The sequence below is a fragment of the Streptopelia decaocto genome, assembly GCF_964273445.1.
Source record: "Streptopelia decaocto genome assembly, chromosome: 7".
NCBI classification, from domain to species: domain Eukaryota; kingdom Metazoa; phylum Chordata; class Aves; order Columbiformes; family Columbidae; genus Streptopelia; species Streptopelia decaocto.
In genome coordinates, this window is record NC_138661.1 from 59446982 (window position 1) to 59459631 (window position 12650).

At 39.0% G+C, this 12650-nt stretch overlaps 2 protein-coding genes across 9 annotated transcripts in view; one reads left to right on the top strand and one right to left on the bottom strand.

Annotated features, from left to right (window-relative positions):
- The window catches only part of BMAL1 (basic helix-loop-helix ARNT like 1), a 56007-nt gene extending 54539 nt beyond the window's left edge, over positions 1–1468 (top strand). For all 4 annotated transcript variants that reach the window (XM_082059586.1, XM_082059585.1, XM_082059588.1 and 1 more), the window contains 2 exons: positions 123–225; positions 758–1468. In XM_082059586.1, coding sequence (XP_081915712.1) covers positions 123–225; positions 758–918 — 264 coding nt within the window. In that variant the 3' untranslated portion in view covers positions 919–1468. The remainder of the gene's footprint in view (positions 1–122; positions 226–757) is intronic.
- Positions 1469–1786: 318 nt separating this feature from the next.
- BTBD10 (BTB domain containing 10) overlaps positions 1787–12650 on the bottom strand; it is a 30061-nt gene continuing 19197 nt past the window's right edge. For all 5 annotated transcript variants that reach the window (XM_082058891.1, XM_082058894.1, XM_082058892.1 and 2 more), the window contains 7 exons: positions 11230–11423; positions 10265–10544; positions 7915–8017; positions 7051–7171; positions 5772–5969; positions 4304–4414; positions 1787–2878 (listed from right to left, as the gene is read on the bottom strand). In XM_082058891.1, coding sequence (XP_081915017.1) covers positions 2568–2878; positions 4304–4414; positions 5772–5969; positions 7051–7171; positions 7915–8017; positions 10265–10544; positions 11230–11423 — 1318 coding nt within the window. In that variant the 3' untranslated portion in view covers positions 1787–2567. The remainder of the gene's footprint in view (positions 2879–4303; positions 4415–5771; positions 5970–7050; positions 7172–7914; positions 8018–10264; positions 10545–11229; positions 11424–12650) is intronic.

Genomic DNA, 12650 nt, shown 5'->3' on the forward strand with positions numbered 1-12650 from the left:
ACGGTTAGACTTTAGGTGGCGGGTTTTTTTCAGAAAGTCCATCTTCCCTGTATTTAAAATCTCAATATAGGACAATTTAAGACTTAATGCAACATTTCATGCCTTCTGTTTTTTCTTTCAAGATCTTGAATGGTGGCACTCCAGACATTTCTTCAGCTGGATTATTGTCTGGGCAAATTCAAGATAACTCTGGTTACCCATATTCTGACAACTCCTCTATACTTGGTAAGTGTAATATGCCTTAATACCAAATAAACACAGATGGACAACTGTAACAAGATTTTTTTTTAGCACTAACTTGCTTTCACCATCTGCAGTACATAGCTACCTACCCCTCGGTTTGCCTGAAGAGCAGCCTCGCAGGCTCTTTTACTAGCCTACTTGATAATCTTTTTAGATAGTAGTTGGAAACCTTTCTTCTCTTGCCGAATCAGTGTGAATAGCTAAACTCCTCACCTGCTTTTTGTGAATGCTTTTAACAACTGAAGACAAGAAGAAAGGCCTAGGCTGACTCCTAGATGTTGATCTAGACTTATTTTTGAAGGACAGCACACAAGGTTGTCCTTATGAGGCGTACTGAAGAGCGACCTGCACTTTGTACTCAGGTAGCAGTGGCACCCCTGGAACTGTGGCAACCTGGATATCAAACAGATTAATCCTCCCAAAATAGTTCAGCCTGCTTAACTCCTTCAAGTCATATGGCAAGTGAACAAAATAAAACTGACCTTCTGACAACATACTGTTTTTACACTTACAGGGGAGAACTCTCATATAGGCATTGACATGATTGACAACGATCAAGGATCAAGCAGTCCAAGCAACGACGAGGCAGCGATGGCCGTAATCATGAGCCTTCTTGAAGCAGATGCAGGTCTTGGTGGCCCCGTGGACTTCAGCGATTTGCCGTGGCCCTTGTAAATGATGCACCTGGCTTCAAGATCCAAATATCAAAGTGCATTTACTGGTGGAGTTCTACAGTCTGTGAAACTTGTTGGACTGAGAAGCTTTTATGTACAAACTTCATAAAAGCTGTATCAGAATGCAACTCATCCTACCATGTGTAACTTCAGACAAAGTGGAATAACCTGCTACAGTGTTCTGTGTTGATTTGGTTAGCTGCGTATAGCTTGCAATACTTGTATATTTTGGATTCTGTTGTTTGAAATTTTTTTTAAATCACTGTGCAACTCACTGGCATCAGTGGTAGCTTTTATATGCAAATGACCATTTCAGATGTATGGTGTGTTTTTACACTGCAAAACAGTCCCCATGTGGATATTTCTTATACTAATTGTACCATAAAGCTGTTTATTCTTTCTTGTAAGAATCCTTTACTATAAATATTGTTAAAGTGTAATGTATTAGACAGTTAAATATTTTTAAAATAAATGTTTCCCTTGTTCTAAGATGGAGCATTTTACTTTGATAAATAAATTTGATAAAACCCTGCTGAAGGCGCATGCTAGAAGCAGTTGCCTATTTATCATTTCTTTAGCCTTGGGGAAAAACGGAGGAAAAACAATGCCTTACATACACTTACAAGATTTTGTCACTGCAATAGATTTCCAGAGAAGCTATTATTGCTTACTCCAAGGTTCAGGTATATAACACTAGGAAAAAAACAACAGTAAGGTAGGTTAAGATAGTCTGACATCACCAGATTTCCCTTTAAGAAATACTTGGTTTTCACTTACTAACCATCCTGCCCTAAAGAAAGAAAAACAACTACTTTCAAAATTCATCCATCTACTTAATCTCATTCACAGATAATTCAAGCGCATTAAAATAATGGAAACTTTATTTGCATGAAAAACTTGTTTACAATCATTAATGAAGAATGAACCATTTGCATTTTCCTATTTCATGACGCTTATGAAAAATGTATTAAATAAATAGGTGTGAACAGATTAAGGCAAAATTTAAGATAAAGCCCCTATCCATTGTTCACAATTTTTGAACGTGGCTCACGCTGCAAACAAGTGAAAAAATTCACTGAAGAACTCGAACAAGATGTTACATGGGTCATTGAATCATGTCCTCAATCCAAAAACCCAATAGTAAGTAGTTTTGTGCTCAACCATATACAATAACTTTAAAAGGGTCAATCTAGTCAGAGCAAAACTATTTACAGCTAATACTTTTGATAGAAGCACTTTGTTAGTATTGTGCAATACATTTATAAAAAATGGCTTCAAATTCCATTTATCAACCATTTATAAAGTGCTACTATCAATTCCAACTCTGCGTTCTAACCCCCGTGTAACAACACTGATGTGCACTCGCCACCAGCCTCCCGTCGTTTGCGATGGGCTTCAGAGTGAGGACAGTCCAGCACACAAATCACCAACGTCACAAGCCTACTGGTAAACACAGACACGGATGTAACTGTAACCGCGGGTGTGTGACCTGTACTCTTCCAAAAACGGTCAGGAACTCCCTGTGGTCTTTTCAAAGGTCCGTACTGCAATATCCTAAACACTGTTAACACGATGGAGAAAACTGGAATTGCAGCGTAGTATGAGTACAGAGTCACTGTAAAGTAGCATGCTTTTTTATTAGAGTCTAGATCAGAGCGGTGGGTTTTGCCCCTCAGTATCCATCTCACTGTTATTGGGTGGAGGATGAATCGGCAGAATATCCAGCTCGTCTACTTGGGGGGTGGGATGCATGACCACCAGCTGGTCCTGCGGTATATCTGCTGCCGCCGCTGCTAAATTTGTAATAGATTTGCTTTTCACGCACTGAAAGTCAACATGCCGACTCTTTCCTTCTTCCTTCTCCCACGACATCCGAATAAAGGGTCTTTGGACGTAGTTGTAAATCACCTCCGGCCTTCCGCCCGGTCGCTTTTTCACTTTCTCTTTGTAAGTAGGGTAACCTAAGAAACAGAGCACAGCACAAGGTAAAGTTTCCTGTTTAGTTCAGGGGTTTCCTTTACAGAAAGGCAGCATGTGGCAGCACAGTGAAGATGAGCAGTTGTCACCATCAACATCCTCCATGGAAACAGATGCCACCGTGTTGTTCCTAATGTTATCTGTGCCAGGAGAACATACAGTCAGCAGTTCAACCACCAACCAAATTGTAAGGAAAGACGCTACAGTGCTATTGATAATGAATATTTTGCCACCAGACAACTCCAAACTTCACAGACAAAGCAAGTTGCTCCTTCCACGAGCCAAAAGCAGATAGCTGTTCCTAGAATGCTACGACCGGGAACGTGGGAAATAAGATCTCACAAGTAAAGAACAACATCGCTCTGACCCGTTTAACTGCCCAAGTGGAATCCTCGCACTTTCCTCCTCCCAGCTCCCTCAAATGACGAAAATACACCATTTGAGACCAATTATCACTTCTGGTTATGCTGTGTTCAAGTCATCTCTCCCCTCTGCCTAAGCAATCATTTTCATTACGTATTCTTATGGGGCACCAGCATTAAAGCTGAGCCAAACAGTTGTTCTTTGTCTAAAACAAGAAATACCAGCAGAAATAATCTGGTATTAGCCAGCATCACACACAAAACTAGTTCTTGTTTAGTTGAATGGCTTGTCAGGCTGCGGCTCACACCTTCTTCAGCTGAACTTATATGGAAAATTACAAACGTAACTATGACAACTTGGTGACTGAATGAAAGAAATCCTGCCAATTATAAAGGCTTTTTTAATATTTGGGTCAACAATCAAGGAAAAAGAAATGCAAAGAAACACAGCTGTTACATTCATGATAAAAATCTAAGACTGCATCATGTAGTTGTCTTTTGCAAAGCCAGAGCTGCGATTTTACAGATCAGCCTCCTAACTTACAACATGTTTATTTCAGATTAGTATTTATTTGCACTTCAGTGATCCATTTGATAGCTTTGTATTTCCTGAAAGAAAATATTTACCTGCCACTTTACACAAAATGTTTTCATTTCAAGCCCTGAAAAAAGGACACCGGACCAAGAACAGAATTGTAAAAATGCATCATTACTTCAAATAAAGTACAGAGATGATTCTGCATGAAAACTGAAGGGCAAATGGCACGAGATGCCGAGTCCTAAGTCAGCAGAAACCACCCATGTTATCTGCAGACAGTCCAGCAGCTGGACGCATTCTGCAGACTAATCACGAGCCTGGACTCGGGTTTTGTAGCTGGACCAGTTTCTTATTAGGTACAACTCCCCTCTGGCCATTTCTCGTGTAACTCAATATGACAGACAACACCAACCCTTGTTTTTCCAACTGCAGAGATGATCACAAAGCAGAGAAGCGCAGCGGAACTCCCCCCCCAAACAGAGTGAGCGCACAGGCAGTGCTGCTCTTACCTTCAATGCCCAGTCGGATCTTCTTGAGCCCCCTTTCCTTCAGAACTGATTTGGCCACATCTCGATTTTCAATGTATTTGAAGAATCTATACAACTTTGTGCTGTAAATAACTAAAAACACATTTTAATGAGGAAAAGCTGCATTCAAAGATTAAACTTCTAGTCTTTTTCACTGTTTTGCTTTACTCTAGGTATTTCTGTTTCGGAATAGGGACAGAGACTCAAGAACTCTTAAAAAAAATGGCCTGAAGACATTGTGAAATGGGCCGGTTGCACATCTTTTCCCATATCAATTTGTTTTATACAATTCAGGGGGTTTTTTTGTTCGATTTAGGAAAATTGACAGCAAAACACATTATATACTCCCAACACCATCTCCATTAAAAAAATATGCCATTTTTTCCCTTTTTGATGGAATTCCTGCAGACTTCAAAAAAATCTTCTCTCATTCTGCTTGCCATTATAAGGAGAGATCTGAAAATCACTTTCAGAAAACCCAGATTTGTGAAGCAGAACAAGAGGGACACTTTTGAAATGTAGATTATAACACCTTAAAATAAGGGGCTGGGGCCATCAATCCCATACAGCTGCAGAGATCCAAATCTACCGTTCATGAAAAGTATAAATGTAAAAGGCAAGTGTGTGTCTAATTACTGAGGATAAGGGGTATTTTTAATTGACATCTTTGAGACAAAGATCCTAGAAACATGAGCTAATTGTGTTACTCCATTAGAACAGCCACGATTTACCTTTATTCACATCAAGCCTCCCTTCTTTAGGAAGAGCTGCAGCTTTGCTTCCTCTACAACTATAAGGTTTGTTTTTGTTGGCTTTATGAGGTTTTTTTAACAAACAAACTGTAATACTTTGAAGAGACTTCTAAGAGGATTTTTCTGCTACTGGAGTACAAGGAGTATCTCAAGCTCCCATATGCCCCCACAAAACTCTGAATTTCAAGTTTTCACACTAAAGGACCATTTTTAGCTCCAAGGACAGCATTGATGCAGGGAAGGACGCTCCATTCACAGGTGCTTTAACTCATCTATACACCAAACTGTTCAACTTCCAAAATGCTAACAGTTGCTTTATTTCCCCCCAAAAAAATCCTTCTAGTTGTTCTCCCACAGTAAACACAACTCCTATGCACTTTTCTCATTAAGCTCCTTCTAAAAAGTATTTCCTTCCCCCTCATTGACTGACAATACCTTAATAATAAAAATTAGCTTCTCTTTTTAATTAGATTTGAACATAACATGGAACATATGCTTCTGTGAAGCAAAACATTAAGCAGAAGTACCAAAACTAAGTGGGTTTTATTTTGGGGTTTTTTTGTTTGGTTGGTTGCATTTTTTGTGAGGCATTAGGGATGCTATAAAGACTTCGCTAACAGAACCTGCGTACAAAAATGCATTAAATCAGCACATTTACTCTTACTTCTGCTTGGTGGAAACAACGAAAATAAACTTACTTTGTGAATACTCCTCCCCCATTTGTGGAGGATACTCTTCATCCCAGTCAACAACATCATCATCCGTCAGCACAACGATGTGGCACTCCCTCTCCCCACTTTGGGCACTGGCTACCATTAAGGGGAGAATCATTTCTTCCAGATAAAACTCAAATTGTTTGCGAGCACCATCATTTGACAATTCATGCATGAGAGCACCTGAAACAAAATCCCAAGCACAGGTAAACTTGAAAGCTTGCTAAAAAAGTGAGGGCAGGAATAAGACACACATCAGTTCTGTTTATTTTGTAATATTTACTACAGACAGTTATAAAGACAATCTGTTATTTTGTGTAAGATCAGAACTTGAATGTTTACTAGAAGTTCAAACTAATAGGACTGTCCTGCAGGTATTAACATAATGTTAGGCAGACAAAGGAGTGACTTTGAAGAGATCTCCTTCATGTTTTACCACTGCTAAACATGGGTTTATTGTCTGTAAGACTCCTCTGGGGATTCCTAAAAGAAACATTATTTAAGCCAGTTGGTGAAAGAGCAGAGCACGCAACCCACTTTTCGTAAGCAGCAGCTTAAAAACAAAGCCTCTCAAAACCCTCCCAGCATGAGCTGCTAAATCCGTGCGCTAAGGACAAAGCGCAGCGGGAGTGACTCAGCAGGCGCCGCGGCGCAGGGCACGGCGCTGCTGGGGATGGCGCAGGTGCCCCGTGCAGATCTCGCAGCTGGAACGCCACGGCATCACCCCACCGAGGGACCCTAAGAACCAAAGACGCGTGCCAGGTCATTTAAACATTGGCCAAAACTTGGTCTGTGCTCAGGAGAGGAATGCGCTGAATAGATGCTACACACTGGGGACCACAAGGCACCATACCCCAGCAGCAAGGCTGTGCTGCTTTTGCTGGCAAGACAACTTAATTCTCTTAAACAAGGAGCTGAATAAATTATCCTCCCTGGCCTCTGCAAAAAAGACAACACTTAATGCTACTGTATTTGCACTGCAAATGCATCAATAGAGTTTAAGTATTCCACAGAGCTGGCCACAGCAGAAGAACATCTGAATATCAACTACTGAAACACCAGAAACATTGTTTTTCCAAAAGGTGCACATCCATTGTCTTTAGGGCTCTATTATCTAAGAAATAGAAAAGAAAATATTTTGCTCATGTAGTGTCAGCCATGTTCCTTACCTCAATAAAGGACAAAAGTTGGAATTGATGCCCCCCATATATTTGCTTAAGTTGGTCTGTATAATTCAAAATATTTTAATAAATTCGGTACTTACTGAGATCTCTGCATTTAATAGTACTATATTCAAAAGAGATACAGAGATAGTCACAGGCTTCTCTCAATTCAGGAATAGATATCCCATCAGGACAGCGTATGACTCCAGTCTTGTAGTAATCCTACAGTAAAGCAGCAAACAAAAACACACAATTGTCCTTCAACATTCACCAAAAGAAACATTTCAACATTTCATTTATGATGCTTTCTCCACAAGCAAAGCCCCTAAAATGTAAAAGAGCAACTTATGTAAAACTTTGTGAATTTTATTGTCTTCAAATTTATCAATTTTCTGAGTTGCTTTCAGAGCAGGGAGCTCTGGTTAAAAATGTTATTTAAGCGACACTATTAATACAGATCATTTTGGTGCATGTATACTGTCTTTCACCAATATTTCACTGAGCTCTTGCTATTCCGATTCTGCTGACAAAGCAGTATGGCAGCTCTGTTTCTTCGTGTAGATATGAAATACAGAAAGGGCCATTTTCTTCACAGACTGAAGTTTGCTTTTCTTCTGTTACCTGCAGTAAGTTAACTGTGAACTTTCTGTACTCTGTTTCATCTAATTTCAGCACAAGAGGGGCTGAAGATACCCGAACTGGATGAACTAAATGCATAGGAGGACATAAACACGTCTGATTCTTTGGTTCATTTCATGTGTGCTTTCTCTCTCCCTGGCTGTCACATGCACATGTCTAGTAAACACAGGGGTGTTTTCATATCAAGCATTTTTTCCCTCTAGAGAACAATACAGAGGAACAGTATTTATTCCATACACCAAGTGCAGATATGCAAGTAAGGCTGAATCAAGAAGTTATGCCTCTCGTAGTGCTTGTCCTCACAGTACTTGCTCCTGAAAACTCACCAGAATAGCACGAAACACAGTGGAACCAATTCCTTCAGCAACTTCATACTCTCCTTTTTCATTAGGACGCGTAAAGTTATGTTCTCTGCCTGATCCAAACATCCTGCTCGAGAATAACAGTAATTTGGTTAGAATTCATTACTACAATATATTTCTATAAATCTTAAAAGTAAAATCTCCAAAATTGTACTGAAAGTGTGGGGAAAATAACAGTCTATACTATCTCATATATATATATATACACACACACTGTTCAGTTTACGCTTAGCAAGACTACTGGAAAATACAAAGCAGTGTAGTGTAATTCAAAAAAAGTTCAGATTTATTCTTCAATCTTAATTTGCCAATATCCTTTGATCAAAACAAAAGTCAGGCCATTTCCTGCCAGTGCCAAAGGTGGGGGGAACCCCAAACAAGTTACCTTTGGCATCTGTGGTGTCATGTACCAGAACAGGTTTGGTTGTAGAATTAGCATTATGTAAAGACATTTGAGGTAGTTTGAGAAACAGAACTTAGTGTACATGCAACTCACCTTAATTTCATTTAAAAGATTTTGTTAATTGCAATCTTAAAATTGCATTTTGATAGAAAATACCCATACTTAAGGGTAGCATGTACAGCCTATATTTCTCCACCAGGATGCAAGGAAAGTGAGACTAGAGAAAATATACAAGTCCCAAACAGTATCTGACTTTTTAAAATACACCTCTGATAAGGAATTACATCCTGTGCTTACAAAAAGCATCACCATCTACTCTTTGTTTTGTTCACAAATATACCACAATGGGAAAGCTTTGCTTGCATACGCACAACCCAAAGAAACAGAGCTGGTGTGCTGTGTGCATTTATAATTGAGAACCAAGTTGCACTTAGTGATTTGAGATGCGTTTTCTGTCCACTCTTCAAGACAAGAAATAATATTTAGGAGAAAGGCAGCCTAACAGGATAGAGGCATATAGACCTCACGATAAATAACGCATTCCTATTATAGTTACTTTTACCTCCCAGAACATACTAGCTAAGCTGTTCCTGTTTAGTGTCCTGTGAACTGACATTGGAGGAAAGTGGGTTTATAAATAACTTGCCTTTCAGAGCACTATTTCTGTATCTTTATTAACCTACTTTTGAATTAGCATAAGATAAAATAAGCTTGTTCCTTGAACCAGTCCCAAAGGGACAATAACTCAGCAACACACACACACAAAATCTAGTGCACGAGCCAGCACCACTTACTCTGAGGCCGGCCATGGAAAAAGAAAACATTTCACTGCATAACTTCACACTGATACAGTCCCTGCTTGTTAGTCTGGATATCTGCATGTATTATACGCACACAAATGCCTTACATCAATGTTTTAATACTATTAATTATTACTTATTTCCCTTTATGGTTTACACAGAGAAGAATTTTTTTGTTTTCTCTGTAACTCTTTCCAGACTTTTCACAAAATAGGGAACCAGGGTCCTACTCATCCCACACAGTGGTGACTTAAAGGAAAAATTGTTAAATCATATTTACTACCTGCGCTTTGGCAAACAGCTTTACATATATTTAAAACACTATTAGATACTTATGGGCTCAGGAACAGCCACATTTCAATGAAAAAGCCCAATCTAAAGTGGCACAGATATAAACTTCTCTTTCTTGCTGCAAGTTTGCAAGTTTGGACAAAGCAAAACCAGCCCATATTTGAAAAAGTACAGTACAGGGTCTTTTCCCACCAAGAAACATGTTACATATATTGCTCCTTAGAGTTTCTACAGAAAATATTATACACATATTGTGGACTTTCATTCTATAGACCATTTTAAGTGTTGTCTCTTTGCTGAGAGGCTCTGATCTGTTATATTGACTGTCTATTTGGCATTTCCCTGTCCAAAAAGCATTTCAGCGGACAAATGTGCTGAGCTTGAGCGTTGTCATGGTAGGGCCATTAAGAAAAATAAGGTACTTCAAGGTTTTCCTCCTTGCTATTTTGAAAGACAATATCTATACTCACCACTCTGTTTTATGAAGCAACTAGCTTTAAAAACAAGAGGTGGAATGAGGCAGATTGAATACAGAAGCAATGCCCAGCAAGACAGAGGGAAATGAGTACATCATGAAATGTTAACTTACTTACAAACTCTTTTGTCTCTAGGTAATAGACACCTATTGGCATCTCTCACAAATACAGAGAACTTACATCTGATTTTTACTTAGAGACCTTTGCAAACTGATAATATTAAACATTAGCAGATCAGCTGTAGGAATATGAGTTTAACAGCTATTTAAACAGTTTTACTGTCTACAAAATGTTTATGGCTCTCTTCTACAGTTACAGATTAAGGGGAAAAAAAAGATACAAACCTGCCCAACATTGTATTAGGTTGTGCGGTAAAGATAGAAGGATCTACAACAAATCTGGTGTTGTCCACTATGAGTGTTACTCGTTCAGAAGTTCTCACATTCCGAGCTCCCTCTTTTTCATATACAAATACCATTTCCCCACCAGCCTTGCAGCTCCCATCTGAACTTGACTGGCTGCTGTTCCTGCTGCTGTTCCCCATGCTAACAACGGAACCATTAGGGGAAGTCTTCTGAGGACGCGGGCTGCTTGGTCGAGATGAACTGTGATCCTTTTCTCGATCTTGTGGGTCGAGCAGATCAGTGGAGACAAGGTGGAAGAAGAAAAAAAAGGAAATTAAATTACAGATTTACATGAGCTCTAAGCAGGTAATGTCTTTCCAGGCATAAAACATGGCAACTTGATAAGTACAAATTCTTTCAATTAAGTCTATTCTAGTTAAAGAAACCTTAAAAAAAAATAACTGTCCATACACAAGATCCTGAAGTTTTCTTCCACTTAGACATCAAAGCCACCTCACCTCCCCAAAGCCTTTACAAGAAAAACTTAGCATTCTACAACTGAAAAAGCAACTCAACGTAACATAGAAGCTGTGCATCTCAGAGGTGTTCAGTGCTGTAGTTCCAAGAAACAAACCAAGTTCTGTTGCTTAAAAAAAAGGAGAATCATTTCCTATCCTTCTAAGTACCTAAACCCTAACAAGTAAAAGGGAAGTGTTCCGTCAATTATCTTCTTAGAAATATTAGATTGTTCTTGTGATTTGAACTAAATAGGAGCATCATGTAGGAACACACACTGCAGACTGAAGAAAAAGTTATGCCCTTTTTTGACAAAAAGGGTACTTGAAACCCAGGGCACATGTAAGAAATCTGGATGTTGTGGCATCAAATAATGCTTTTTACTGTGTTCTTCTAACAAAATAGTAACTAAGAATTTTGATCCTGAAATGCTACAGATCTGAACACACCAGAATGATACTGTCTTGTTGGTGAAGTAACATTCCTGATGCATGGAGTGAGCTGAGATTCTGCTCTTTCATGGGATGAGTCACGAGATCTGTCACTTGATCTGCGTCTGTCCCTCGATCTCTCATGTCCACCACTTGCACCATGGAGGCTCATTTTTGTGTAGTCTATTCCTTTAGCAATACGAGACGAGGTGCTGAAAACAGAAATGAGAGAAAGGTTCAGCATTTCAATATTTCAGAAAAATTATACATTTACATTTTAAAGGCATTCCCACTCCATGTACATGTTTTGAAGATTAATACTATCCACCTCCATTTTCTTTGTAGTACTCATGTTTATATCTACAAGCATGAACAATGATTTGGAACACTAAGCAGACAGCAAGAGTTACCTGTTTATTGCTGTGTGATCTACAGAGACATTGCCTGATCAGTTGAGCCTGCCTGGCAACCCATATTCACTGAAATCCTTTCCAGAACAGGCAAATCAAATACAACTGAGCATTTTATTTTCTTTCTTACTAGTAAATTAAATGTTCTCATCAAACCACAAAATTAAAAGTTAGGAGTCATTTTTTCCAATGCAATCTGTCTTGGAAAACCCTTCTCAGAGCACAGGCTTCTAGTACTGACTGCTTTTTTTGCGACTTGCCCTTTACGAAGGTGGTCAGCCTTAAACTAGTTGATCCACCAAGCCACACCAGCCAAGGGTTTATTTCTGCATATTCCTTTTTAAATTTTCGGTTACTCTTAGAAGAAACGGTCATAAGCCACCACAACCCAAAGAGCAAACATATGAACTCTATTATTAAAGCCAACACCTACAGCACTGTCAGTAACAAGTAGGACACTTGTTCTAAACTAGCAAATTTTAATGTAACAGTATGATATTTTTTAGGCTGTGATTAAGTTATATTATATTCCTTAAATTCAGACACTGATAGCATTTTACAATTAATTAATAAACCTACCAACAAAACCTGTCAGTTTCAAAATCCAGTACTCTCAGAAACAATCTAAAAATTAAGTATCAACTTGCAACACTATTGTTGAATTCCACCAAAAATACTTAGATCTTTTATTTGCACTCTTTCAACTAGCACATTTTATATCAGGACAGCACAGACATACCTGTGTCCTTGTACACCACTGGAATCCCTAAATCAGTTCCTCTGCTATTTGCCTTTGAATTGTGGGCATGACAACACTTCTTATTAATGGGTTTAAGTGAAGAACTTTGCAAAAGCCTCAGGTACTGGATAAGCGAGACAGGTGTCTGCACAGCTCCAAGGTCTGACAGACAAAGATGGGTCACAATTTCCCACAGGAGCCTCAATGCCCCACTTGCTCACAGCCTGCAAATCCCACAACTTTTACCAAGGGACCTTAAATATGTCTGCTAGGAATGCCGTAGGATTCGA